The sequence below is a fragment of the Hemiscyllium ocellatum genome, chromosome 21, assembly GCF_020745735.1.
Source record: "Hemiscyllium ocellatum isolate sHemOce1 chromosome 21, sHemOce1.pat.X.cur, whole genome shotgun sequence".
In the NCBI taxonomy this organism is placed as follows: Eukaryota; Metazoa; Chordata; class Chondrichthyes; order Orectolobiformes; family Hemiscylliidae; genus Hemiscyllium; species Hemiscyllium ocellatum.
The window spans coordinates 67,152,213-67,180,025 of NC_083421.1; the positions used below are offsets into that span (position 1 = coordinate 67,152,213).

Here is a 27,813-nt window from a genome sequence, read left to right on the forward strand (position 1 = left end):
TCTGATAAATCTCCTGTGACCCATCTCGGGGACCCTGCCATCCTTCCCAACGTGCGGGTAATGAAAAATGTGTTGCTGCAAAAGCGCAGCAGGTCAGGCAGCATCAAAGGAGCAGGAGAATTGATGTTTCGGGCATAAGCCCTTCTTCAGGAATGAGGGTGTGCCAAGCAGGCTAAGATTAAAGGTAGGGAGGAGGGACTTGGGAGAGGGGCGTTGGGAATGTGATAGGTGGAAGGAGGTTAAGGTGAGGGTGATAGGCCAGAGAGGGGGTGGGGGTAGAGAGGTCGGGAAGAAGATTGCAGGTCAAGAAGGTGGTGCTGAGTCCGAGGGTTGGGACTGAGAAAAGGTGGGGAGAGGGGAAATGAGGAAGCTGGAGAAATCTGCATTAGTCCCTTGTGGTTGGAGAGTTCCTAGGTGGAAGGTGAGGCGCTCTTCCTCCAGGCGTTGTGTTGCCATGGTCTGGCGATGGAGGAGGCCAAGGACCTGCATGTCCTTGGCAGAGTGGGAGGGGGAGTTGAAGTGTTCAGCCACGGTTGGGTTGGGTTGGTTGGTTGGTTGGTGTGGGTGTCCCAGAGATGTTCTCTGAAATGTTCCGTAAGTAGGCGACCTGTCTCCCCAATATAGAGGAGGCTACATCGGGTGCAGCGGATGCAGTAAATGATGTGTGTGGAGCTGCAGGTGAATTTGTGACGGATATGGAAGGATCCCTTGGGGCCTTGGAGGGAAGTGAGGGGGGAGGTGTGGGCGCAAGTTTGTTTTTCTTGCGGTTGCAGGGGAAGGTGCCGGGAGTGGAGGTTGGGTTGGTGGGGGGTGTGGACCTGACAAGGGAGTCGCGAAGAGAGTGGTCTGTCCGGAACGCTGATAGGGGAGGGGAGGAAAATATATCTCTGGTGGTGGGGTCTGTTTGGAGTTGGCGGAAATGATGAAGGATAATATGATGTATCTGGAGGTTGGTGGGGTGGTAGGTGAGGACCAGTGGGGTTCTGTCCTGGTGGCGATTGGAGGGGCGGGTTTCAAGGGCGGAGGAGCAGGAAGTGGAGGAGATGCAGTGGAGAGCATTGTCAACCACGTCTGGGGGGAAATTGCGATCTTTGAAGAAGGAGGCCATCTGGGTTGTTCAGTAGGCCTCCTCCATCGCTAGACCATGGCAACACGACGCCTGGAGGAAGAGTGCCTCATTTTCCGCCTAGGAACCCTCCAACCACAAGGGATGAATGCAAATTTCTCCAGCTTCCTCATTTCCCCTTCCCCCACCTTTTCTCAGTCCCAACCCTCGGACTCAGCACTGCCTTCTTGACCTGCAATCTTCTTCCCGACCTCCCTGCCCCGACCCCCTCTTCGGCCTATTACCCTCACCTTAACTTCCTTCCACCTGTCGCATTCCCAATGCCCCTCCCCCAAGTCCCTCCTCCCTACCTTTTATCTTAGCCTGCTTGGCACACCCTCCTCATTCCTGAAGAAGGGCTTATGCCCGAAATGTCAATTCTCCTGCTCCTTTGATGCTGCCTGACCTGCGCTTTTCCAGCAACACAATTTCAGCTCTGATCTCCAGCATCTGCAGTTCTCACTTTCTCCAACGTGCGGGTAATCTCTGGTTTGCAAAGGCTCTGTGTTTCTTGGTGCGAGGCTGGAAAATCACAGCAGGTTAGAAAGCATCTGAGCAGGAGGAGAGTCAGATGAAACCCCACATACCTATAGACTCTAGCTTCCAGCATCTGTAGTCCTTACAGTCTCCCAGAGGCTGTGTGTTCCTGTGCGTCGTGTCATCACAGAGTGACAATTAATTAACATTGAACCTCAGTCTGTAAAGATGGGAGGCACAGAAATACCAACAACATTTAAGATATGTTTAGATTCACACTTGTGATGCCAAGGCAGACAGGTCAATGGGCCAAGCACTGGAAAATGGCATTAGAATAGTTAGGTGTCAGTTTTCATAACTAACACAGACTGAATGGCCATAGAGTCTTTTTCTGTCCTGGAGACCACCAAGACACTTAATGTAGGAATGTGACAAGCCCCATTTGAAACCAGGTCAGAGAAAATGATATTAGAATAGGAGACACGTGTTTTTGGGAGGAAGGTGAAATCGAAAAGTCGAGCAGTTTAGGAGGAAATTCTGGAGCTTGGGACCTAGGAATCTGAAAGTGCCACCATCAAGTGGAGAAATAAAAATGGGAAATCTATTCTCATAAGAATGGAATTAGAGGAAAGTGCATATCACAGATTTGAGAGGCTGGAGGAGATGGGGGTGCGCAGTTGAGATTAGATGATATTACAGAGACAGATGTTTATGAAACCACACATAGCAATGATTGTGATACCAGACGTAGTGAGAGTTCTGAGGCTGGGGATCTTTAGAGTTAGGGAGAGTTGTAAGGCTAGAGGGGGATTACTGTGATAGGGAGGGTTGTAAAGCTGGATGAGATGACCATGATGGGGAGAGTTGTGATAGGGTGGGATGAGATAGCAGTGACAAGGAGGGTTGTGAGTTTGGATGGGATGATGGTGATAGGGTTGTGAGTTTGGATGGGATGATGGTGATAGGGTTGTGAGTTTGGATGAGGTGGTAGTGACAGGGGCAAGTGTGAGGCCGGACGAGATGACAGGGAGATTTAAGTCTTGATGTTATGATAGGGAGGGTTGTGAGGCTGGAGGAATTTACAGAGGCAGCGAGAGTTAGAAATACGGAGTCATACTGCACTTTCAGACCCTTTGGTCCAATCAGTCCTAGGCAAACATTATCCCAACTAAACCAGTCCCATATCTGTCCAAACATTTTTTTTTTCACATACTGACTCAAATGTCTTTTAAACATTAACACTTTAGGATGTCCATATGTCCTCTCGTAGGCCATTCCACACCTGAATCACTCTCTGAAAAAAACTCTCCTAATGTCTTCTAAATTTTTCTCCTCTTGCCTTCAAAGCCCCTCTCTTAGGGAAAAGACACTGCCATTGACTTTTTTCATATCCTTTATGATTTATAGATCTCTAAGTTCAGCCCTTAACCTTCTGTGCTCCAGGGAGAAAAGTCCCAGCTTCTCCAGCCTCCCCTTATTACTTCAACTCTGTATTCTGAACAATATGCTGGTAAACCTCTTCTGAACCATCTCCAGCTTAATAATATCCTTCCTGTAACAAAGTGACCAGAACTGGGCGTAGTACTCCAGAAGAGGTCTCGTGAAACCTCAACATAGCGTCCCAACTCCTATAAACAAAGTTTGAGTAATGAAGGCAAGTGTGCTAAATGCTGCCTTAACTACGTTACCTATATGTGACACAAACTTCAAAGATCTGAATCCCAAGATGCCTCTGTTCTACAACACTACTGAAGGCCCTACTTTTAATTGTAAAAGTCCTATCCTGCCTTTTTAACCAAACTGTAATATCTCACATTTATCCAAATTAAACTCCATCTTCCATACTTCAGTCTATTGACCCAATTGAACAAGATCTCTGCAATCTTAGATAACTTTCTTCAATGTCCACGCTACCAATTTTGTGTCACCCGCAAGCGTACTGATATAAGATAATCAGAGGATTAGATAGGGTGGACAGGGAGAACCTTTTTCCAAGTATGGTGACAGCGAGCACGAGGGGGCATAGCTTTAAATTGAGGGGTGATAGATCCAGGACAGATATTAGAGGTAGTTTCTTTACTCAGAGAGTAATAAGGGTATGGAATGCTTTGCCTGCAATGGTAGTTGATTCGCCAACTTTAAATACATTTAGGTCGTCATTGGACAAGTATATGGACGTACATGGAATAGTGTAGGTTAGATGGGCTTCAGATTGGTATGACTCGTCAGCACAATATCGAGGGCCGAAGGGCCTGTACTGCGCTGTAATGTTCTATGTACTAACCATGCCGTCTATATTCTCATTTCAATCATTTTTAAATGATAAGTAAAAGTGGACCCAGCACCAATCCCTGTGGAACACCGCTGGTCACGGACAACCTCCACCATCACTCTCTGACTCCTGCTGTTAAGCTATTTTTGCATCCACTGGCAAGCTAATTCTGAATCCCATGTCAGCTAACTTTACTAATTAGTCCACTGTGCAGAATTTTCTCAAAGGCTTTACTAAAGTTCAGATAAACAATGTCTACTGCTCTGCTCTCATCAATCTTCTTGATTACTACTTCAGAAAACCCAGGCAATTTTGAGAGACACCTTAATCATTCCATACCTGTCCAAATGCACGTAAATCCTGTCTTTCAGGATCACCTCCAACAATTTACCTACAACAAAAGTCAGATTTACACTTCCCAGGATTCTCCTCATCTCCCTTCATAAACAAAGGTGCAACATTAGCCACTCTCCAGTCATCACGCACCTCACCCATAGTTGTAGATTTACAGATATTTTTGCATGAGGCCTTGCAGTTTCCCCGTCACTTCCCACAACAGACTGAGATACCTTAGATCAGGTCCTGGAGATTTATTCACCTTCATATTTTGTAAGACTTGCAGCATTTCCTCTTGTGTAATGTGAATCATCAATATTTATTTCCCTGAATTTGCTGGCCATAAAAACAGACGCATAATATTTATATTCTCCTTCAGCTCCTGAGAATCAACACAATGATTTGATCTTTAAGGGGCCTTACTCTCTCGTCAGTTGCTCTCTTGCTGTCAGTGTATTTGTAGAATCTCTTTGGATTATCAATAACCGTATTTGCTAAGGCTATCTCATATCGTCTCCTTGCTTTCCTGATCTCCCTCTTAAGAACGCCCCTACACTCTTTACACTGTTCAAGAGATTTATTTGAAACCAATTGTCAAAATCTAATGTATGATTCATTTTTATCTTTGAGAACATCTTTATTCATCCGTTGTTCTCTAATTCTACCAGCTTTACCTTTCACTATAACAGGAACATAATAATGCTGAACTCTCGTTATCACACTTCTGAAGATCTTGCATTTATCAGATGGCCCTTTACCTGCAAACAATCCATTCCAATCAACTTTTCAAAGTTCTTGTCTCATAGTATTAAAGTTTGCCTTATTCCAAGTAAAAGTTTCAAATTTTATTGAAGGCTTATCATTTTCCATAACTATTCTAAAACAAATGGGATTTTGATCACTGGACAAAGCGTTCCCCTACCATCACTTCAGTCACTTGTGTTGCCTTATTGCCCAAGACTGTATGAGCAGGTCAGGTTTTGCTTGTCCTCTAGTGGGTTGATAAAGAAAATTTGCTTGAACTCATTTAATGAATTCTTCACCATCCAAGCCCTTAACACTATGGAAGACTTGGTCAATGTTTGGAAAAGTAAAATTACCTGCTACTACAACCTTTTATTATTCTGACATATATGAGATCTCTTTTCATATTTTTTCCTTGAGTTCTATCTGATAATTGTGGGGGACTATAGTATAATTCCATCAAGTTGAAATATTCCATAAACACAACTTTATTTAAGAATAACTCTTCCCCTCGCAATTTAATAACTTTTTTTTATTCATTCAGGGGATGTGGGCATTACTGGCCAGGCTGGCATTCATTGCCAATCCCTAATTGCCTAGCAGGCAGTTGAGATTCAAACACATTGCTGTCAGTCTGGAGTTGTGTGTCAACTAGAACAGGTAAAGATGGCAGTTTCCTTCTCTAAAGGATATTAGTGAAAGAGATGGATTTATCCTGACAATCAATAATAGCTTCCTGGTCATCATTAGATTTTTAATTCCAGATTTTATTGAATTTAAATATCACTATCTGTTGTGATGGGATTCAAACCCAAGTCCCCATAAAATTAGCCATGTCTCCAGAATACTAGTCTAACGAGAATACCATGAGGACATCGCCTCCCCTTTTAGTGATGATTTTAAAAAATCTCTTTCTAGACAAACAATTTGAGAAAAATAACTGAGCCGTCCATGTGTAGGCCTCTCCAAAGTGGACTTTGTTTGGGAAAAAAAGCACTTTTGTTTGTTTTATTTGTGTTTTTGATGTTAAAGAACCAAGTCTAATCAAAATAAAAGTCTTATATGACGGAAATATAATTTCTAAGGCTGGAGGGGGATTATAGAGATAGGGAGGGTTGTGAGGCTGGAGGGGGGTTTGCAGAGATAGGGAAGATTTTGAGGCTGGAGGGGCATTACACATGGAAGGTTGTGAGGCTGGGGGGGGATTACGGAGACGGGCAGGATTGTGATGCTGGGGGGGTGGTTTACAGAGATGAGGGTTGTGAGGCTGGAAGGGGATTACAGAGACAGGGTGGGTCATGAGGTTGGAGGGGGATTACAAAGATAGGGAGGATCGTGAGGCTGGAGGGGGATTAAAGAGATAGGAAGCTTTGTGAGGCTGGAGGTTAAAAAGTATGTCCTCTTGGGTATCTGGATTACTCCCATTGGCCTATGCTACGGAGAGTAGATATAGCAAGATCGAGCAGGTTATTATGTGGTCAAGAATCTGGTGCAGGGGCGAAAGATACATTTTTGGATCATTGGAAACTGTTCTGGGTAGAATTGATCTGCATAAGAACCGATTGAAGCTGAATTGGAAGGGAAGTAATACCCAGGCAGGGAACTTTGCTAGTACTACTTGGGAGGAATTAAACCAGTGAGGGACATTTTCTGATTTAGTTTGTAGGATGTTGTTGTGGTTCTGTTCGCCGAGCTGGGAGTTTATGTTGCATAAACTCCCAGCTCGGCGAACAGAACCACAACAACGAGCACCCGAGCTACAAATCTTCTCACAAACTTTGTAGGACGTACTTACTAGAGAAGGTGCAAAACTTGATTTTCTCTTGGGAAATGAGGCAGGACAAGTGACTGAGGTGTCAGTTTTTGGGACCAGAAATCTCACCACGTGGTGGCTCAGTGGTTAGTACTGCTGCCTCAGCACCAGGGACTTGGGTTTGATTCCAGCTTTGGGCTACCGTCTGTGTGGAGTTTGCACATTCTTTCCATGTCTGCGTGGCTTCCTCCGGGTGTTCTGGTTTCCTCTCACAGTTCAAAGATGAGCGGGTTAGATGGGTTGGCCATGGAAAATGCAGTGTTACAGGGATAGGACAGGAGGCTCTTCAGAGAGTCAGTGTGTACTTGATGGGCCGACTGGCCTGTTTCCACACTGTAGGAATTCCTTGATAATTGTTAGTTTTAAAACAGTAATGGAAAAAAAACAGTTAGACCAGATCGAAAAGTTCAAGTTCTCAATTGGATGAAGGCCAATTTTGACGGTACGAGCCAAGAACTTTCAAATTTGTTTGTAAGAGGGTATTGACAGATAAAGGGACGGCTGGAAAGTGGGAACATAACATAAGGGTTAGGAATAAGAGTAGGCCACCTGGCCCCTCAAGCCTGCTCAGCCATTCAGTAAGATCAAGGCTGATTTTTTTCATGGCCTGACTCCACTTTCCTGCCTGTTCAGCATAACCCTTCCTTCACTGTTCACAAATCTACCTTTGCCTTAAAAACATTCAAGATGGTAGCCTCAATTGCTTCACTGAGCAGGGAATTCCATAGATTCACCACCTTTTAGCTGAAGAAGTTCCCCCTCAATTCAGTCCTAAATCTAGTCCCCCTTATTTTGAAGCAATGCTCTTTACTTCTCTCGCCAGTGGAAATAACTGTCCTGTTTCTATCTTATCTATTCCCTTTGTAATTTTGTACTTTGCTGTAAGATCTCCCCCTTATTTATCTAAATTCCAATGAGTATAGTCTCAGTCTACTGAATCACTTCTCATAAGCCAACCCTCTTAACCCTGGAATCGACTAGTGAACCTCTTCTGCACTCGCTGCAGTGCCTGCATCCTTGCTGAAGTGTGGAGACCAAATGTGTACACAGTAATCCAGACGTAGTCTCACCAGAACCCTATACAGCTACAGCATAATCTGCCTATTTTTTAATAATATTCAATTTGCTGTCTTATTCCTGCTGCACCTGCAAACCTACATTTTGTGATTCACACCCAGATTCCTCTGCTCAAGAGCATGCAATTTTTCCACCATTTAAACGTCCAGTTTGCTGTTATTCCTGCTGAATTGATTACCTCATGTTTACCAACATTGTACTCAAATCTGCCAGACTTTGCCCAATCACTCAACCTACCTGTATCCTTCTACAAATTTATACTGGCCTGTGCACACCTTGCATTTTCCATTCATCTTAGCATCATCTGCAAACTCTGAAAAACTACACGTAATCCCCAACTCCAAATCATTTGTGTGAATTGTAAACAATTGCAATCCCAACACCACTCCAAACAACCTTTTATCCCCACTCTTTGCTTCCTGTAAGTTAATCAATTCCCTGTTTATGCCAATACTTTACCATTAATGTCATATATCTTTATCTTGCGCTGCAACTTTTTGTGTAGTAACTTTTCAAATGACTTCTGGAAATCCAGATACACAACATCCACTGGTTCCCTGTTGTTAAATGTATTCGTGATACCCTCAAAGAATTCCAGTAAATTTGTTAAACATTACTTGCCTTTCATGATTCTATGTTGCATCTGCCCAATGGGACAATTTCTATCTAGATATCTTGCTATTTCTTCCTTGATAGATTCAAGCATTTTCCCTATTTTCTTGTTTAGGGCAAGGTTGTTAGATGTAAAGAATGCTGGATGACTCAAGAAATTGATTCTCTGGTCAAGAAAATAAAGGAGGCATATGTCAGGTATAGACAGCTGGGTTCGAGTGAATCCCTGGAGGAGTATACTGAAGAAGCAAATCAGGAGGGCATAAAGGGGACATGAGATAGCTTTGGGGAAATAAGTTGAAGGACATTCCAAAGCGATTCTACAAATTCATGAATACTAAAGGAGTAACTAGGTAGAGAATAAGGCACCTTAAATCAACAAAGCTGTTCAAAGTTTGTGAGAAGATTTGTAGCTCGGGTGCTCATTGTTGTGGTTCTGTTCGCCGAGCTGGGAGTTTTTCTTGCAAACGTTTCGTCCCCTTTCTAGGTGACATCTTCAGTGCTTGGGAGCCTCCTGTGAAGCTTCACAGGAGGCTCCCAAGCTCTGAAGATGTCACCTAGAAAGGGGACGAAACGTTTGCAAGAAAAACTCCCAGCTCGGCGAACAGAACCACAACAATGAGCACCCGAGCTACAAATCTTCTCACAAACTTTGAACACCTATGGGCGAGAGACGCTAAGACAAGCCAGGAAATGGGAATCCTGTGCTAACCGCCTAAGCGCCACATAGCTTCACAGGAGGCTCCCAAGCACTGAAGATGTCACCTAGAAAGGGGACGAAACGTTTGCAAGAAAAACTCCCAGCTCGGCGAACAGAACCACAACAACAAGGCTGTCTCTATGCAGAACAGCAGGCAGCATGTGAGATACGATATGAATATTTCATGTCAGATTTTAGTGAAGCAGGATATATGAGCTAGAGAATTTCAAGAAAGAAATAGTGATAATTTGAAAAATGTCCATATTTTAGAGGAGGAGATACTGGATAAATCCCTGGGGCCAAGAACTTTGTGGAAGATTAGGGAAGTGATTGTTGGGCACCTTGCAGAGATGCTTGTATCATCAATAGTCACAAGTGAGGTTTTGAAAGATGGGTTCCATTATTTAAGAAAGGAAAGGACAGGGAACAATAGACTGGTGAGCTTGAAGTCAGTGGCAGGCAAGGTCTTTGAAGGATCCTGAGAGATAGGATTTACATTTGGAAAGGCAAAAAACGAATAGGGGTAGTCAACATGGCATTGTGTGTGGAAATCATGTCTCACTAGCTTGAGTACTTTTTGAAGAAGTGACAGAGAAGATTGATGAAAACCGAGCTGTGTATGTTGCCTGTATGGACTTCAGAAAGACGTTCAACAAGATACCATGGGATACTGTGAGAAATGGCCATTTGGATACAAAATTGGATTGTAGGTAGGAGACTGAGGTTGGTAGTGGAAGGTTATTTTCAGACTGGAGACCCGTGACCAGCAATGTGCTGCAAGGAGCGATGCTGGGTCCACTACATTTTGTCATTTATTTGGGTATGAGTATAAGGGGGTGGAATTGGTTAGTATATTTATGGAAGATGCCAAAATTGGAGGTGTAGTAGACAACGAAAAAGGTTACCCTAGAGTCCAATGGGACCTTGATCAAGTGGATTGAGGAATGGCAGATGGAGTTTAATTTAGATAAATGTGAGGTGCTGCATTTTGGAAAGGCAATCAGGGCAGGACTTATACACTTAATGGCAAGGTCCTGTGGAGTGTGCTGAACAAAGACACCTTAGAGTGTAGTTTCATTGTTCCTTGAAAGTGAAGTCGCAGGTAGACAGGGTAGTGAAAAAGGTGTTTGGTATACTCGCTTTTAGTGGTCAGTGAATTGAGTGTAGAAGTTATGTTGCATCTGTAAAGGTCATTGGTTAGGCCACTTCTGGAATTCTGCTTTCAGTTCTGATTTCCCTGCTATAGAAAAAATGTTGTGAAATTTGAAAGGGTTCAAAAAAGATTTGCAAAAATGTAGCCAGGGTTGGAGGATTTGAGCAATAGGAAGAGGCTGAATAGGCTGGAGCTGTTTTCCCTGGATCATTGGAGACTGAGAGATGACCTTTATATTTTTAAAATCACAAGCAGTGTAGGGTGATAGGGTGAACAGCCAGGGTCTTTTTCCCACGCTCATTGGGTCCAAGACTAGAGCATATAGGTTTAAAGTGAGAGGGAAAAGATTTAAAAAGGAACCTAAAGGACAAAGTTTTCAAACTGAGTGTGGTATGTGGGTATGGAGTTAGCTGCAAGATAAAATGGTGGAGGTTGACACAATTACAGCAAATAAAAGGCACTTGCTTGTGTACCTGAATAGTGAGGGTTTAGAGGGATATGTGCCAAATAGGACTATATTAATTTAGGATACAAAATTGGCATAGACAAGTTGGACTGAAGGGTCCGTTTTGTTTTTGCTGTACATTCCTATGACTTGAGATTTTTTGGAGATTTGTAGCTCATGTGGATCAGGTTGTAAGTTTGCTTGCTGAGCTGGTGGGTTTGTTGTCAGCTGTTTCATCACCATTCTAGGCAACATCATCAGTGAGCCTCCACTGAAGCACAAGTGTTCTGCACTGGTTGCTATTTCTGGTTTGTTGTGGTAGGTGATTCCATTTCTGGTTCTGTTTCTAAGAGGTTGGTAAATGGGCTCTAAATCTATATGTTTGTTAATGGAGTTCTGGCTTGAAGGCCAGGCCCCTGAGAATTCTCACACGTGTCTTTGTTTAGTCTGTCCCAGGATAGATATGTTGTCCCAGTTGAACTGGTGTCTCTCTTTGTCTGTGTGTAACACACATCAAGGACATTTCGGAGATGATGACCAGACTACTCCGGCCCCTGGGCATCATGGTATCCCATAAAGCTAACACTACACTGAAACAGCTCCTGATGTATTTAAAGGACCCTGTACCAACAACCAGCAGAACGAATGTCATATACAATATACCGTGTAAGGACTGAAACAAACACTATACTAGACAGACAGGAAACTAGCCATCAGGACACATGAGCACCAAGTAGCCACCAAAAGACATGATCAACTGTCATTGGTACCCGTACACACAGATGAAGTGGGACACCAGTTTGACTGGGACAATGCATCCATCCTGGGACAGGCTAAACAAAGACCTGCATGGGAATTCCTAGAGGCCTGACATTCAAACCGGAACTCCATTAACAAACATATAGATTTAGATCCCATTTATCAACCCTTTAGAAATAGAAGTGAAAATGGTACCACCTACCACAACAAACCAAGACCCATAAATAGCAAGTGGGACGGAACACCAGCACTTCATCAGAGGCTCACTGATGATGTTGCCTAGCATGGTGACAAAACGAGAACAAACCCACCAAGGCAAGATTTGGAGGGATGTGGACAAATGGGAGAGGAGTTGGCACAGATTTGCAGCATCTCCAGAGGGAAAGAGTACAGCCGGATGGGCTGAGTATCTCCCAGCCCCCGTGCTCTGTGATACTACACCTTCACTGTGAATGATGAAGCTCATCCCAGGGCAGAGAGGGGGAGGATCCCACCACTCGCCTCACATTGGGACCAGGCTGGTTGACCGCTTTCAATGCGCTGCTCCTTTACAGGTAGCTGGTGGGACAGGATCATAGGACGCAGAATTTATGATCTTGCCCCACTAGTTACCTGGTGAAGAAGCAGTGCTCCAAAAGCTTATACTTTCAAGTAAACCTGTTAGACTATAACTTGGTGTAGTGCGGTTTTTGATCTTTATTAGCAGTGGGCATGGGCATGTATTTCCTGGGGGGAGTGGGGGTGGTGCAGTTTAAAGAGATGATTTCCACACAGCAAACTGAAACTAAGAGAAATGTTTGTCTTTTCTAGATTTCTAAGCTGGAATGACAGTGATGGTTCTTTTGTAAATTTGTTTAAGAGGATATTAATTGAGAATTTTTGAAAAGATTTGGAGCTCCGATTGATGATCAGTATGTAAGTTAGCTTGCTGAGCTTGAAGGTTTGTTTTCAGTTGTTTCATACTAGGTAACATCATCAGTGAGAGTCTCTGGTGGAGCACTGGTTATATGTCTCACCTGTCTTTTTATAGGTCTTGGTTTCTTACGGTGAGTGATGTCATTTCTGTTTTTTTTCAAGAAAGGTAAATAGGATCCAAATCAATGTGTTTATTGATGGAGTTCTGGTTAAAATACCATGCCACTAAGAATTTTCATGCATATCTTTGTTTCTCCTGTCCTAGGATGTGTGTGTTGTCCCAGTCAAAAAGGTGTCCTTCTTTGTCTGTATGGAAATTAGTGATAATAGGTCGTGTCTTTTGGTGGTCAGTTGGTGTTCATGTATGCTAGTGTCTAGTTTCCTGCTACTTTGTCCGATGTAGTGTTCTTTTTTAACAGTTCTTGTGTGGTGTCTTGTAAATGACATTAGTTTTGCTAGTGGTATCTAATGAATCCTTTAGGTTTATTAATCATTTGGATGTGTTTGTAGGTTTGTGGGCTACCATGATGCCAAGGGGTTTGAGTAGTCTGGAAATCATAGTAGCCCACAAACCTACCAACACACTTAAACAGCAACTAAAGAACTTAAAGAATCCATTAGATACCACCAGCAAAACTAATGTCATTTACATGATACCCTTTTAAAAAAAACACTACATTGGGCAAACGAGCAGGAAACCTGCCACCAGGATACGTGAACACCATCTAGCCTCCAAAAGACACAACCCATTATCACAAGTTTCCATACACAGCCAAAGAAGGACACCACTTTGACTGGAACAACTCACACATCCTAGGACAGGCAAAACAAAGACATGCATGAAAATTCTGCGAGGCACGGCATTCTAACCAGAATCAATAAGTACATAGAATCTAAATCAATCTACCTTCCCTTGAAAAGGAGAACTGGAAGTGACATCACCCATGTTACGAAACCAAGACCTATAAATAGAGGCGGGACATACCACAGCGCTTCACTGGAGACTCTCACTGATGACGTTGCATAGTATGGTGATGAAACGTATGAAAACAAACCTTCTGGCTCAGCGAGCTAAATTACATATTAATTGAGAATATTTTCCAGATTGGGATCTCAAAATCACTCTAATCGGGTCAGCAGAATCATCAGGATCTGAATGCCATTGGTATTTAACTGTGGAAGGTAAAAGGGTTTGTCTGATGTATGTCACAAAGCTAGTCCCTATTTTTTCTAAAAGCTGTTCCCTGGCTCAAGTATACTCTGTCCTTGGTTTTTTTTAGAGGGGCAATGAACCAGGTCAGGCTCTGATCAGTCTGGTTTGGTACAAAAATGCAAAAGATTTTGAGAGGCCTTTTATTTATGTGTAAATAGATGAGACTTCAGACCAAAGTGGTCATGTTTTAGAAGTGACCTGTATAATGAAAGGGGAGTGGTCAGCTCTCTAAGCTGAGCAGTTTAGTTCAGCCTTCAACTGGTGAAGACTTTAGTGAGCTGTGTGGAATTTCTCTCTCTCTCTCTGTCTCTGTCTCTGTCTGTCTGTCAGTCTGTCTGCCCTTTCACTTCAACCTATAAGCATGTATTCCATTTATACTGTTTGTTAAAGGGGGATGCTTATTGGGACTGTTGTGTATATTCAGAGCAGCATAATTAAGTCTGGTTTGGAGAGACTGAATTCTGTAGGGGTTCTTTATTCTTGTAATTTTGTGAATAAATTATTGTCTGTTTTAAAAGTTAGTAGTCAACCTAGCTAACTTACTCTGGGTAATTTTCACTGCGCACTTACCAAAACAAATTACAAATTTTTATGGTCTGGGGCTGCCTGCTTAAGAATGTTTTGAGTGGTCTGGCCTAGTCCGTAACATCTGTTTGTGGAGAAACATTTCCAATATGTTTATAAATTGAAGAGCAACGAGGTTTTCAATTTTGTGGTCAGACTACACATGAGAGTTGTGTTTGTTTCCGTGCCCTACAGTTGAGGAAGGAGGTATTGGCCTGAGAGAGCGCACAGGTTTATCCAAATAACACCTAGTCTCTTTGAAAGAACTGTCAAATTTGGTTCCAATCACACACTTAATGATTTTAACTTGTAAATTCCTCATTCTCAAATACAAGTAGACAACCCTTTATCTGAAATTTCAAAATCCAAAAAGCTCCAAAGTCCGAAGGTTTTTTTGTGAAGTTTATTTCTTATCAACAAGGTTGTTTGGCGTGCAAACAGTTAACCCAAGTCAACACCCACTCGATGCATGTCACTCACCTCATAAAGGTGTACCACTTTGGATCCTGTGGGTGGGTTACCCTCTTGGGAAAGCATCAACAGACATATTATTGCTTCATGGGTTGTTCTGCTATGTAGAATGGGAGAAAAGAAGTGGCAGGGCGATAGTGTTAGAGGATTTGATAGTAAGGATTACAGACAGGCATTGTTGTAGTCCAGGAAGATATATTGCATGTCCAGTGCCATGATTAGGAGAGTCATGGAGCAGCAGCCTCTATCTTTCTTATAGTAGGACGACGAGAACTGGACACAATATTCCAAGTGTGGTCTCACCAGGGACTTGTAGAGCTACAGCAAAACCTCGCGGCTCTTAAACTCGATCTCCCTGTTAGTGAAAGCCAAAACACCATATGCTTTCTTAACAACCTTATCCACTTGGGTGGCAACTTTGAGGGATCTATGTACTTGCACACCTAGATCCCTCTGCTCCTCCACACTACGTAGAATCCTGTCTTTAATCCTATATTCAGTATTCGAGTTCGACTTTCCAAAATGCATCACTTTGCATTTATCCAGGTTGAAATCCATCCGCCATTTCTCAGCCCAGCTCTGCATCCTGTCTGTCATGTTGCAGCCTGCGGTAGCCCTTGATATTATCGACGTCACTCCAACCTTTGCGTCATCTGCAAATTTACTAACCCACCCCTCAACCTCCTCATTCAAGTCATTTATAAAACGACGAAGCGCAGAGACCCAAGAACAGAGCCCTGCGAGACCCCACTCAACACTGACCTCCAGGCAGAATACTTTCCATCAACAACCACTCTCTGCCTTCTGTCAGCCAGCCAATCCTGAATCCAGGTAGCCAAATCTCCCTGTCTCTAATACTTCCTGACTTTATGAATGAACCTACATGGGGAACCTTATCAAATGTCTTGCTGAAATCCATAAACACCACATCCACTGCTCGACCTTTGTCGACCTGTCTCGTCACCTTGAAGAATTCAATAAAATTTGTGAGGAATGACCTTCCCCTCACAAAGCCACACTGACTGCCTTTAATCACAGAATGCCAACTCTCCAGCTCTACTTAGTTTTTCTCTAAAATTTGACACATAGTCCAGATGGGTGGTTTCTGAATTCTAACTTATTAATTTCTCCTTAACCAATTTTAATGGTCCTCTTACCTCATGCCCAAAAGTTAATTCAAATGGACTAAATTTAACCAATTCATTCGGTGCCTCTCGGATTGCAAAAAGTACAAACAAACCTCCCTGATCTCAATCATCTGGATAATCCTGACCATAAATCCTCAATATGGTCTTTAGTGTTTGATGCCAGCCCTCTTGCACTCCCTGTAATTCCGGATGGTAAGCAGTAGATTTGAATTGCTTTATTCCCAAGTTATCCATAACCACTATGAATAGTTTGGATGTGAAGTTTAATCCTTGATCTGGCTGGATCGCTGTTGGCAGTCCATATCTAGTAAAAAATGTAAGTAGTTCTTCTACAACCCTTTTAACTGTGATGTTACGTAATGGAATTGCTTCTGGAAATCTAGCCAATACATCCATTGTTGTTATAAATATTTATTCCCACTTTTTGTTTGAGGTATGGGACCTGTGCAATCAATCAAGACTCCTTGTGGAAGGTTCCTCAAATGCTGGAATAGGTATTAAAGGTGCAGGTTTTATTACTGCCGGTGGTTTTCCAATTGGCTGACACGTATGGCACATCTGGCAAAATTCAACTATATCCTTGTGTAGTCCAGGCCAATAAAAATATCTTTGTATTTTAACCTGTCTTTTCCTCACCCCTAAATGACCTCCAAGTGGTAGCTCATGCACCACTCACAGCACCTCCTTTCTATACCCCACTGGCAAAACAATTTGATGAATAAAGTCTAGTTGAAGATTTGTAGCTCGGGTGTCCATTGTTGTAGTTCTGTTCGCCGAGCTGGAAGTTTTTGCTGCAAACGTTTCGTTCCCACTATAAATACCGGAAGAAACATCAAAGCAGCGCTTCACAGGAGGCTCCAATAGCACTGATGATGTTCCCTAGCCAGGGAACGAAACGTTTGCAGCAAAAACTTCCAGCTCGGCGAACAGAACTACAACAATTTGATGAATCTCTGTCCATTTCTCATCTCTCAAATATGTGATAGTCTCCATTTCCTCAAGATATTATTTGTTAAGTAGTAACACAGGAATATTTTCACTTTCTTTTTCTGTAAATGCCTTTTGATATAACTGAATTACAGCAGAAAGATGAGAACTTAACAATCAGCTTAGCAGAGCTAAAGATACTTGCATGATAACCTATTTGCTTTTTCTCTGTTCCACTTAGCTGATCAAAGAAAGTTTCAGATAACACGATGTCAGCTTCCTTACGTGTGCTTTTTGATCTCTCCTGCTTCATCTTGTGGCTCTGATCTTGTGACTGCACAATCAGGGAAAATTCCTGGATAAATATTCTCCGTGTCTTCAGTTACCTGCATCTCCACTGGCTTTTCAACTAGAGTAGGCAACATGCCTACCGGTGAATCGGCTATATCATTTGCAAGGACAAATTGTATTCCTAGAATTGAGAGTTTATCCAGTACTCCTACCACAAATTCTCTACTTTTTTCTGGACTCTCTAGCCTCACTTTACATAGTTGAGCACTTGTTGTCTTGCCAAGAATTCCTGTTACAAGTACCTTTTCTGGTAGTAGTCCCTCAGGAGTGCATATCTCCTCATCCTTCAGCATTACAGACTGAGAGGATCCTGTGACCCTTAACATTGTAACCTCTTTATCTACTGTTCCTGGCCTTTGTAAATAAACGTTACCCTTGCATGTATATTTTTTAGGCAGATCTGGCACATCCTTCTTAACTCAACCTCTGTCATCTTGTACACTCTGAGCCAGTTGTCTAACGTCCCTTATGTTTTTTGTTACTATTCCAACAAAACTTTCAGGCTTGTCTGGTTTTCCTACATCTGGCTTTCTCCTAGCTCACCAACACTGGGATTTCATGTGGCACACTTTATTACAATAAAAACTCTAAAGCTTTTTAACTTATTTGTCCCTCTCAAGGGTTTTTTTTTAAACCTGTGCTCAGTTATCCTTATGATCTTCACTGAGATCTATCTTTCCTCTTCCACGTGAGGATTTCTCTTAGCCCTAATTTCTATCCCTCATGGACTGAAATTGATTCTGGAAGCCCAAATAGAGTTTTATGGACCAGCTCTAAATCATCAGCCCCTTCAGCTGCTAACCTTGCCATTTTAACTCGCTGCTCTTCCACATGAGTTCGCACTACATCAGGCAGTGAAATTCTGATTTCCTCCAAGATAATTGCCTCTCTAAGGACATCATAGGTTTGCTTGATTTTTAAAGCTTTTATCCATCTGTCAAAATTGCTGTTTGATCCTTTCAAATTCAATATAGGTTTGACCTGGGTCCTTCCTTAAATTCCTGAAACGTTGTCTGTAGGCTTCTGGTACAAGCTCATGTGCACTTAAAATGGATTTTGCCATGTCCTCATATTCCCCAGATACCTCCTCTAATAGGGATGTGAATACCTCACTAACTCTACCTACAAGTTTCATTTGGATCAATAAAACCCACATTGCCACTGGCCACTGCATTTGTTTAGCCACCTTTTCAAACGAGATGAAAAAGGCTTCCATGTCCTTCTCATCAAATTTAGGCAATGCTTGAACATACTTAAACAGTTTCTCACTAAACCTCTGACCACCAGGGGCTTGCTCATTCTTACTCTCTTCTTCACTAAGCCTACCCTCAGCCTTTATCTCCAGCCTTTTAAGCTGACTTTCTTTTTTAAGTGTGAGTGTTTGAAGTTCAAGAGCTCTCTCTTTTAATTGCAACTCAAACAGTTTCATTTCTGCTGTTCTTTCCATTTCTCTCGCCTCTAACTCCAGTTGCTTCATTTGCAATTGAATTCTTGCCATCTCTATAGATTCTGATGGTTTCTCCAGCAAGTCTAAATGCTGAGCTACTGCTGTAACTATCTCTCCTTGCAGACGCAGTCAGTTCCAATTCCAGCTTCTTTGCTTATTCTTGCAACTTGGTATATTCACTCTTTGCAAATCTTCAAAAGTCACTGCATCCATATCCAGAAAACATTTGGCAACTGAAAGAGCCATTCCTATCCCAAGCTTTGTCTGCACAACCAACCAACACCCGAAATAAAGACACTTGCGCCTACCACTTGCTGTTTAAAATCTCGCAAAGTGCCCCCAATCTGTTATGGACTAGGCCAGACCTATCAAAACATTCATAAGCAGGCAGCCCAAGACCATAACTTTGCAATTTGTTTTGGTGAGTGTACAGTGAAAATTACCCAGAGTAAATAGTTAGATTGACTACTAGATTTCAAAACCAACAAAAATTTATTCATAAAGTTACATAATGAAACACAGAGGACAGAATAAAGAACCCCTACAGAACTCAGTCTATCTAAACTAGATTTACTTTTGCTGTTCCAAATATACACAACAGTCCCAATAAGCAAACTCCCTTTAAAAACCAGTATAAGGTAAACACATGCTTACAGGTTGAAGTTGAAGGTCAGAGAGAAAGAGTAAGTGTTTGCACACAAGTCACTGAACTCATTAGTTCAAGACTGAACTAAACTGCTCAGCTAGAGAGCTGACCACTCCCCTTTCATTATACAGGTCACTTCTAAAACATGACCACTTTGGTCTGAAGTCTCATCTGTTCACATATAAACAAAAGGCCTCTCAAAATCCTTTTCATCTCTGCAACCAAACCAGACTGACAGAACCCGGCCTGGTTTATTATCCCTCTGAAAAAAAATCAAGGGCAGAGTATCCTTGAACCAAGGAACAGCTTTTAGAAACAAAAGGATGAACTTTGTGACAACAGTAACCAATTCAGTCAAATTTACATATTTTCAATTTTCCAGTATACTCAGACTGCCATCTAGTCATATCATAGGTAGATTAGATTAGACTTACAGTGTGGAAACTTGTAGTCTTTCAGTTCAGAACAGCATTCACTCTCTCTTAAAGGTACTTTACATGCCTTTAACTTCGTTACACTTACCCCTTAAGAAAGAATGATCCATCATAATGAAAAATGGCATCATTTTTTTTTCCCAGTTCTTAAACCCATTACAATGTTATATGTAAGTCATTAATCTAAATTCAGATTAATTTCTGCCCACACATATGTAACATTAGAATCTGTCCAATCTTTACTTTTTACTTTTAAATCCATGGTAACGCAACATGTACAGTTTGTAAATTAAAAGTCTAACATAAACCTCCAAAATAGTCTCATATTTTTGTCTTTAAATCTTTCCAAGAATGTAAGAGGATTGTGGTCCACGTACATAACTGGCTCCAACATATAGTTCACCACACAGACATTGACATGTTATAAAGCCAGGACCAAACTCCATTCTTTTTTGATGGTGGAGTATTTTCTCTGGTGGGAGCTGAGTTTCAGTAAAGCTCCAACTCTTATATCGCCAGCATCGATTGCAACTTTGAAGGGTTTCAAAAAATCTGTGTAACTAAAGTTGGGGAGGAGGTTAATACTGTTTTTAAATTTTCAAGGTGGGGGCGGAGAGGTCAGGAAGAAGAATGCAGGTTAGGAAAGCGGTGCTGAGTTCGAGGGATTTGACTGAGACAAGGTGGGGAGAGGGGAAATAAGGAAACTGGAGAAATCTAGGTTCATCCCTTGTTGGAGGGATCCTTGGCGCCTAGGAACCCTCCAACCACAAGGGATGCCGCCTAGGAACCCTCCAACCACAAGGGATGAACTCAGATTTCTCCAGTTTCCTCATTTCCCCTCCCCCCACCTTGTCTCAGTCAAATCCCTCGAACTCAGCACCACCTTCCTAACCTGCAATCTTCTTCCTGACCTCTCCGCCTCCACCCCCACTCCGGCCTATCACCCTCACCTTGACCTCCTTCCACCCCTCGCATTTCCAACACCCCTCCCCCAAGTCCCTCCTCCCTACCTTTTATCTTAGCCTGCTGGACACACTTTCCTCATTCCTGAAGAAGGGCTCATGCCCGAAACATTGATTCTCCTGCTCCTTGGATGCTACCTGACCTGCTGCACTTTTCCAGCAACACATTTTCAGCTCTGATCTCCAGCAGCTGCAGTCCTCACTTTCTCCTGAGATAGTTCACCAACCTATCCCACTCCACAAGGACTTCCTCATTATTTAACGTATTTTCACACTCTACACGGCATCTAGGTTTGATCCGTCACTCTGCAGAGCAATAACTAATACCGGTTTCTCCAGTTCCCTGTCTCAAATATAGTAAGGTTTCAGCATGTTCACGTGACATACCTGAAAGTTTTTTCCTATCTGGCATCTTTACCAGATAATTTTTGACTAATTTTGTTTTCAATTTGATCGGGAATACTAAACCTTGCTTCTACAGCTGGTAACAAGACTAATACGTCATCCCAAAGGGAAAATGTTTGAAGTTCAGACTTTTTATCTGCTTCATTCTATACCATGCCCTCTTCAGATGCTGTTCGTCTGCCCGATTTAATCTCTCCTTCACCTCAGATACATAATCTAAATGTGAAATTTCTAACTTTGGTCCTGTCAATTTTACTTTACTTAATTTCAAAACCCCTCTCACTTCATGTCCAGATATTATCTCAAAGTGAGTAACCTGAGTTGATTCATTTGGGGCATCTCTCATGGCTAACAATAGGAATGGGATACCTTTATTCCAATCATTCAGGTAATCCTGACCATACACTCTTAGCATGGTCTTCAGGGTCTGATGCCACCTTCTAAAGCTCCCTGGGATTCAGGATGATATGCATTTGATTTAAAGTGCTGTGTGCCTAAGCTATCCATGAATTCTCGAAATAGCCAGCAGTAAAATTAGACCCTTGGTCTGACTAATCTCTCTGGGTAGCCCATACCACCTAAAGAAAGCTACTCACTCCTCTAACATTCTTTTTGCCTTAATACTCCATAACGGAATTGTTTCCATAAATCTGGTAGTCACATCCATTATGGTTAGAAAGTACTGGTTCCCACTTTTAGTTTATGGAAGGGACCTACTCGGTCAATCATAATCTATCAAAAGGTTCTTTGAATGCAACAAAGGAATTAGCAACAAGCATGCTGGTTTTATTACTCACGAGTTTTGAGAAGATTTGTACTGCTTGTGGCTTACCTGCAATTTGGCACGAACGCCATATATGGCAAAATTTAACCACATCCTTGTGCAGTCCAGGCCAAGAGAAGTGCTTTTGTACCTTAGCCTGAGTCTTCCTTATACCTAAGTGAATTCCTACTGATAGTTCATGTGCTACCCATAATACTTCCTGTCTGCATACTACCGGCAATATAAACTGATGCACTTCTGCCCATTTCTTCCCTGCACTAACCTGACGTGGTCTACATTTTCATTTTAGGATTCTATCTTTAAGATAAGAACCCTCAGGAACATGTTCTGATTCATTTTCTGAATTTGCATCTATATATATCTTTTATTGTTTCATTTTTCTGATGCAAATCCATTAACCTTGACCCTCTTCATGTTCAGTTTTGCCTGCACTATTACATCAAACAGAGTGTCTGCTAACTGACCCTCAACTCCTTTGTCTTTATCTTTAGTTTTTGCTTCTTGGTGTGACTTATGATAGTGGGATCTTGTTACTAAACAATCGAGAAATATCCAGGATATTTTTCTTTTAACTCCTCAGTTCCCTGGTCTTCCTTTGGCTTCTTCACTCTCATCTTGGATCCTGCTAAAACATTCCCAAGAACAAACTGGATTTCTGGAACTGGCACTCTGTCAATCACTCCCACTGTTACTTCCCCAGTCTTGATTTGGCTCTCCCGTCTGATTCTACATGGGAATGCTAAATTTCTGTTCATCTGTTCCACAAATTACCACTCTCTGTTAACATATCAAAAAGAGTAAATACGTTTATCTCCAACTATTAGCGACTGATTAGATCCTGTATCTCTCAAATTATGCCTTCTTGCCCTTCTCTCCCTGTTTTTTCTGAGTAAACTTCACCCACAGAGGCAAATTCTTTATAGAGATCAGGCACTAACTCCATACCCAGCCCCTGCCAAGGCTGTGCACTCTCCTGCAGCTCCTTGGCTTTTCTTAGTGTTTCATTTACTACCTTCACTAATGCCGCCAGCTTAGCGTCTTTTACTACATCATTTCCAATAGTGCCTTTCTTTAATGTTGTTGTGGTTCTGTTCGCTGAGCTGGGAATTTGTGTTGCAGACATTTCGTCCCCTGTCCAGGTGACATCCTCCATGCTTGGGAGCCTCCTGTGAAGCGCTTCTGTGATCTTTCCTCCGGCATTTGTAGTGGTTTGAATCTGCCGCTTCCGGTTGTCAGTTCCAGCTGTCCGTTGCAGTGGCCGGTATATTGGGTTCAGGTTGATGTGCTTATTGATTGAATCTGTGGATGAGTGCCATGCCTCTAGGAATTCACTGGCTGTTCTCTGTTTAGCTTGTCCTGTAATAGTAGTGTTGTCCCAGTCGAATTCATGTTGCTTGTCATCTGCGTGTGTGGCTACTAAAGATAGCTGGTCCTGTCGTTTCGTGGCTAGTTGGTGTTCATGGATGCGGATCGTTAGCTGTCTTTCTGTTTGTCCTATGTAGTGTTTTGTGCAGTCTTTGCATGGGATTTTGTACACTACATTGGATTTGCTCATGCTGTGTATCGGGTCCTTTATTCTGGTGAGAACGAAGGACCCGATACCCGGCATGAGCAAAACCAATGTAGTGTGCAAAATCCCATGCAAGGACTGCACAAAACACTACGTAGGACAAACAGGAAGACAGCTAACGATCCGCATCCATGAACACCAACTAGCCACGAAACGACACAATCAGCTATCCTTAGTAGCCACACACGCAGATGACAAGCAACATGAATTTGACTGGGACAACACTACTATTACAGGACAAGCCAAACAGAGAACAGCCAGGGAATTCCTAGAGGCATGGCACTCATCCACAGGTTCAATCAATAAGCACATCAACCTGAACCCAATATACCGACCACTGCAACGGACAGCTGGAACTGACAACCGGAAGCGGCAGATTCAAACCACTACAAATGCTGGAGGAAAGATCACAGAAACGCTTCACTGGAGGCTCCCAAGCACTGAGGATGTCACCTGGACAGGGGGCGAAATGTCTGCAACACAAATTCCCAGCTCGGCGAACACAACCATAACAACGAGCACCCGAGCTACAAATCTTTTCACAAACCTTTCTTTAATGACCAGCACTGTGAATTTTCGTATCCCATTTTACCAGAATGGAAGCACCCAAGGTCTTTCACCTCCTTTTCAGCTTCTTGGGTTTTTTTTTCACTGCTGGTAAACTATTACCAGTGTGCTTTACTCTGTTTTGTCATTCAGGATCTCCCCTTCTCATAATTTCTATCCCTCACAGGATGAAATTCTTGTCTGAAGCTAAATTTTACCATATGCATCAATTCATATTCATCTGTCTGTACGCTTTTGGTACCAATTCATAAGCACTTAAAATACCTGTTTGACATCTGCATAATCTTTTGACCCCCTCATCTGGCAACACTGCAAATTCCTCACTAGCTCCGTCTACCAGCTTAGTCTGAACTAGCATTACCCACAAGTTCTCTGACCACTGCCTAGCAAATCTTTCAAATGAAATAAAGACAGCTTTGACGTTTTTCTCATCAAAATGTGGCAATGTTTTAACATCATAGCCTTCTTCATCTTCATCCTGTTAACTTGACTTTCATGACTAATTCGCAACTTCTGAAGTTCAATTCTCACTTTGCTTATCTGAGAACCTTCTCTCCCTTGCTTTTTCCTCTCCCTCTCTTTCTACTCTCATGACTCTTCTTTCTTTTTCTTTATGTTCTAACTCCATTTGCCTCAATTGCAATTTAGTAACTCTACTGCACTTGTCTTTTTCTCTCATACACCCTAAGTGCTCAACCAATTCCATTACAATTTCAGCTATCCTTTTGTCGCTCGTTAAACCCAATTCTAATCTATTTACTAATTTCTAAAAAATACGTCCTTCCTCTGTCTTTGTGAACTTTCTTGCCAAATTTGGGAAACATCTTTAAACCCCAGAACCTCTGTTACAACATGGCAGTGAACCCTTCTGTTAATTCTGTCTCATTCACTCACTTAAAGGTACAATATCCACCTTCAACTTTATAACATCTTACTCACTGCATTTTTTTTTGCTGTTTGAAAGGTTGATTTGCAATCGTGGTATTGAAACAAAACTACACTGATCTAATGGTTAATCTTTTTGTAATAACCGAATTATCTCAGGATTTTGGACAGTGGAGGAAAAAGCACCATTCACACTGGGAACAAACAGCACCGTCTGTGAAGGTTCATCTAACATGTCCAAACACAGTCAGACTGGGGAGAGACCATGGAAATGTGGGATTTGTGAGAAGAGATTTCTTTACGCATGCCAACTGGAAACTCACCAACGCAGTCACACTGGAGAGAAGCCATTCATCTGCTCTGCTTGTGGAAAGGGATTCACTCAGTCATCCAACCTGAAGGAACACCAACGAGTCCACACTGGAGAAAAGCCATTCACCTGCTCCAGTTGTGGGAAAGGATTCACTCAGTCATCTGGCCTGCTTAAACACCAGAGAGTTCACACTGGGGAGAGACCATTCACCTGCTCTGATTGTGGGAAAGGATTTGCTCAGTCATCCAGCCTGTTGAAACACCAGCGAGTTCACACTGGGGAGAGACCATTCACCTGTTCCCAGTGTGGGAAAGGATTCACTCAGTCATCCAGCCTGCTGATACACCAACGCGTTCACACTGGGGAGAGACCATTCACCTGCTCTGATTGTGGGAAAGGATTCAGTCACTCATCGACGCTGCTTAAACACCAGCGAGTACACACAGGAGAGAGACCATTGACTTGTTCTGTGTGTGGGAAAGGCTTCGTTGATTTGAACTCTCTGCTGAGACACGAGCGAGTTCACACTGGCATGAGACCATTCACCTGCTCTGAGTGTGGGAAAGGATTCACTTGCTCATCTAACCTACTGAGACACCAGCGAGTTCACAGGGGGGAGAAACTATTCACCTGCTCTGAGTGTGGGAAGGGATTCACTCGGCCATCCAGAATGATAGCACACCAGCAAATTCACAAAGAACCACAGTTGAAGGATTTTGCTCTGATTTATACCAAGGAATGAACCATGGTCGTTGAGCCACTGATGCTGATGTTATTGATCCCTGTTCAATTTAATTGTCAGTAAAATGTTAATAACAATTGTATAACTGTAAGGTAGGTTTTGTAAATAATCACATCGTCACTATATGTGGTTGGTCATGGCATTAATCAACTCCAGCCTCCCCACTACTCTTGATCCACTCCAATTTGCCTAACAGACCAACCAATCCATGTCAGATGTCGTATCGCTTGCCCTTCACTCCTCCCTAGAATGTCTTGACATCAAGAACAGCTACGTAAGAATCCTACTCATTCCATACAGTTCAGCCTTCAACACTATTATGCCCTTGAGACTGATTATTAAACTTAGTGATCTCAGACTAAGCCCCACTCTCTGCAACTGGATCCTCAGTTTCCTGACCCACAGGCCACAAACAATGAAGATTGGGGAAAATATTTCATCTTCACTATAACAATCGACACTGGAGCCCCCCAGGGGTGTGTACTCAGCCCCCGACTGTACTCACTGTGTATCCATGACTGCATCACCAAATACCAGACTAATGCCATTTACGAGTTTGCTGATGACGCCATTATAATCAGTCAAATCTCAGATGGCGACAAAATGGACTACAGATGGGTGGTGGAAGATCTGGAAAAATGGTGCACTGAGAACAACCTAGCTCTCAATGCCAGCCAAACAAGGAACTCATTATTGACTTTCAGTGGGATGTTACTCATGCCCTGTTACACATTAACAGCACAGAGGCAGAACAAGTGGAGAGTGTCAAGCTTCTGGGAGTGGTCATCAACAACGGGCTTTCTTGAACTTTTCATGTGGACACACTGCTTATAAAGGCCCAACAGGCAGCTGACAGTGAATACCCTTGCCAATTTTTATAGGTATGCCATTGAGAGCATTCTGTCTGGATGTATCACTGCCTGGTATGCCAACTGTACCATTCAAGATCGGAGACTGTTTCAGAGAATGGTGAACTCGGCCCGGACAATCACAAAGGCTAACCTCCCATCTATAGCATCCGTCTACCAGGCCCGCTGTCAAGGAAAGGCCGCCAGCATCTCAAAGATCCATCCCACCCTGGTAATGTTTTTCAACAACCTCTACCAGAAGCCTGAACATGCACCAGCTGATTTCGAAACAGTTTCTACCCTACTGTTGTTAGAATACTGAATGGACTCTCAAATTCTTAACATTCGCCTGTACCTATGTTTTTGTTTTTGCTACTGTTTACTTATTTACTTATCTATGCTACTTAACTCTGTGATCTGCCTGTATTGCTTGCAAGACAAAGCTTTTCGCTGTGCCTTGGTAACATAAGTACCATGAAAATAAATTCAATTCAATTCAATACATCAACATATTCAGTGGGTAAAAGGTTGTCCACCTGAGTACTGTATGAAAAGAGATCTCCTAGTTTGTCACCAGTTAATTTATAAGTAACTTTAGTCGTTGTTTTTTGAAGCTACTGTTATCTAGATCCAAACCATGTTTCTGAGCTTCTTTCTGATGATCATTAGATAGTCATGGAATCTGTGGAGTGTGGAAACACGTCATTCTGCCCCTCAGATTGCATATGACACTCCAAACAGCATTTCACCCCGACCCATACCCCGAACCTATCCCTGTTACCCTGCATTTCACTTGGCTATTTCACCTAATCTACACATCCCTGGACACTATGGACAATTTAGCATAGCCAATCCACCTAACCTGCACATCTTTGCATTGTAGGAGGAATCTGGAGCACCCGGCAAATCCATACGGACGCAGGGAGAATGTGTAAACCCCACATAGTTACCCGAAGCTGGAATTCAACATTGGTTTCTGGCACGGAGAGGCAATAACATTAATGACTGTGTCATCGTGACATTTGTACTCACCACATGTCTAGCTACCTGTTTGTGAGAAAAATGATATTAATCAAATTTTTAAAACTTTTATGCATTTAGTCCTCATCTCCTAAAGCACTCGCATTT

The 27,813-nt window shown here is 42.5% G+C and overlaps 1 protein-coding gene across 7 annotated transcripts in view; it reads left to right on the plus strand.

Moving 5' to 3' along the window:
• Nucleotides 1-27,185, plus strand: part of LOC132825743 (zinc finger protein 239-like) — a 40,059-nt gene extending 12,874 nt beyond the window's left edge. For 6 of the 7 annotated variants that reach the window (XM_060841176.1, XM_060841177.1, XM_060841178.1 and 3 more), the window contains one exon: nucleotides 24,942-27,185. In XM_060841176.1, coding sequence (XP_060697159.1) covers nucleotides 25,016-25,837 — 822 coding nt within the window. In that variant the 5' untranslated portion in view covers nucleotides 24,942-25,015 and the 3' untranslated portion in view covers nucleotides 25,838-27,185. Of the gene's footprint in view, nucleotides 1-5,543; nucleotides 5,595-24,941 lie in introns of those variants that run through there. The other variant, XM_060841182.1, reaches the window with a different exon arrangement.
• Nucleotides 27,186-27,813: the final 628 nt, after the last annotated feature.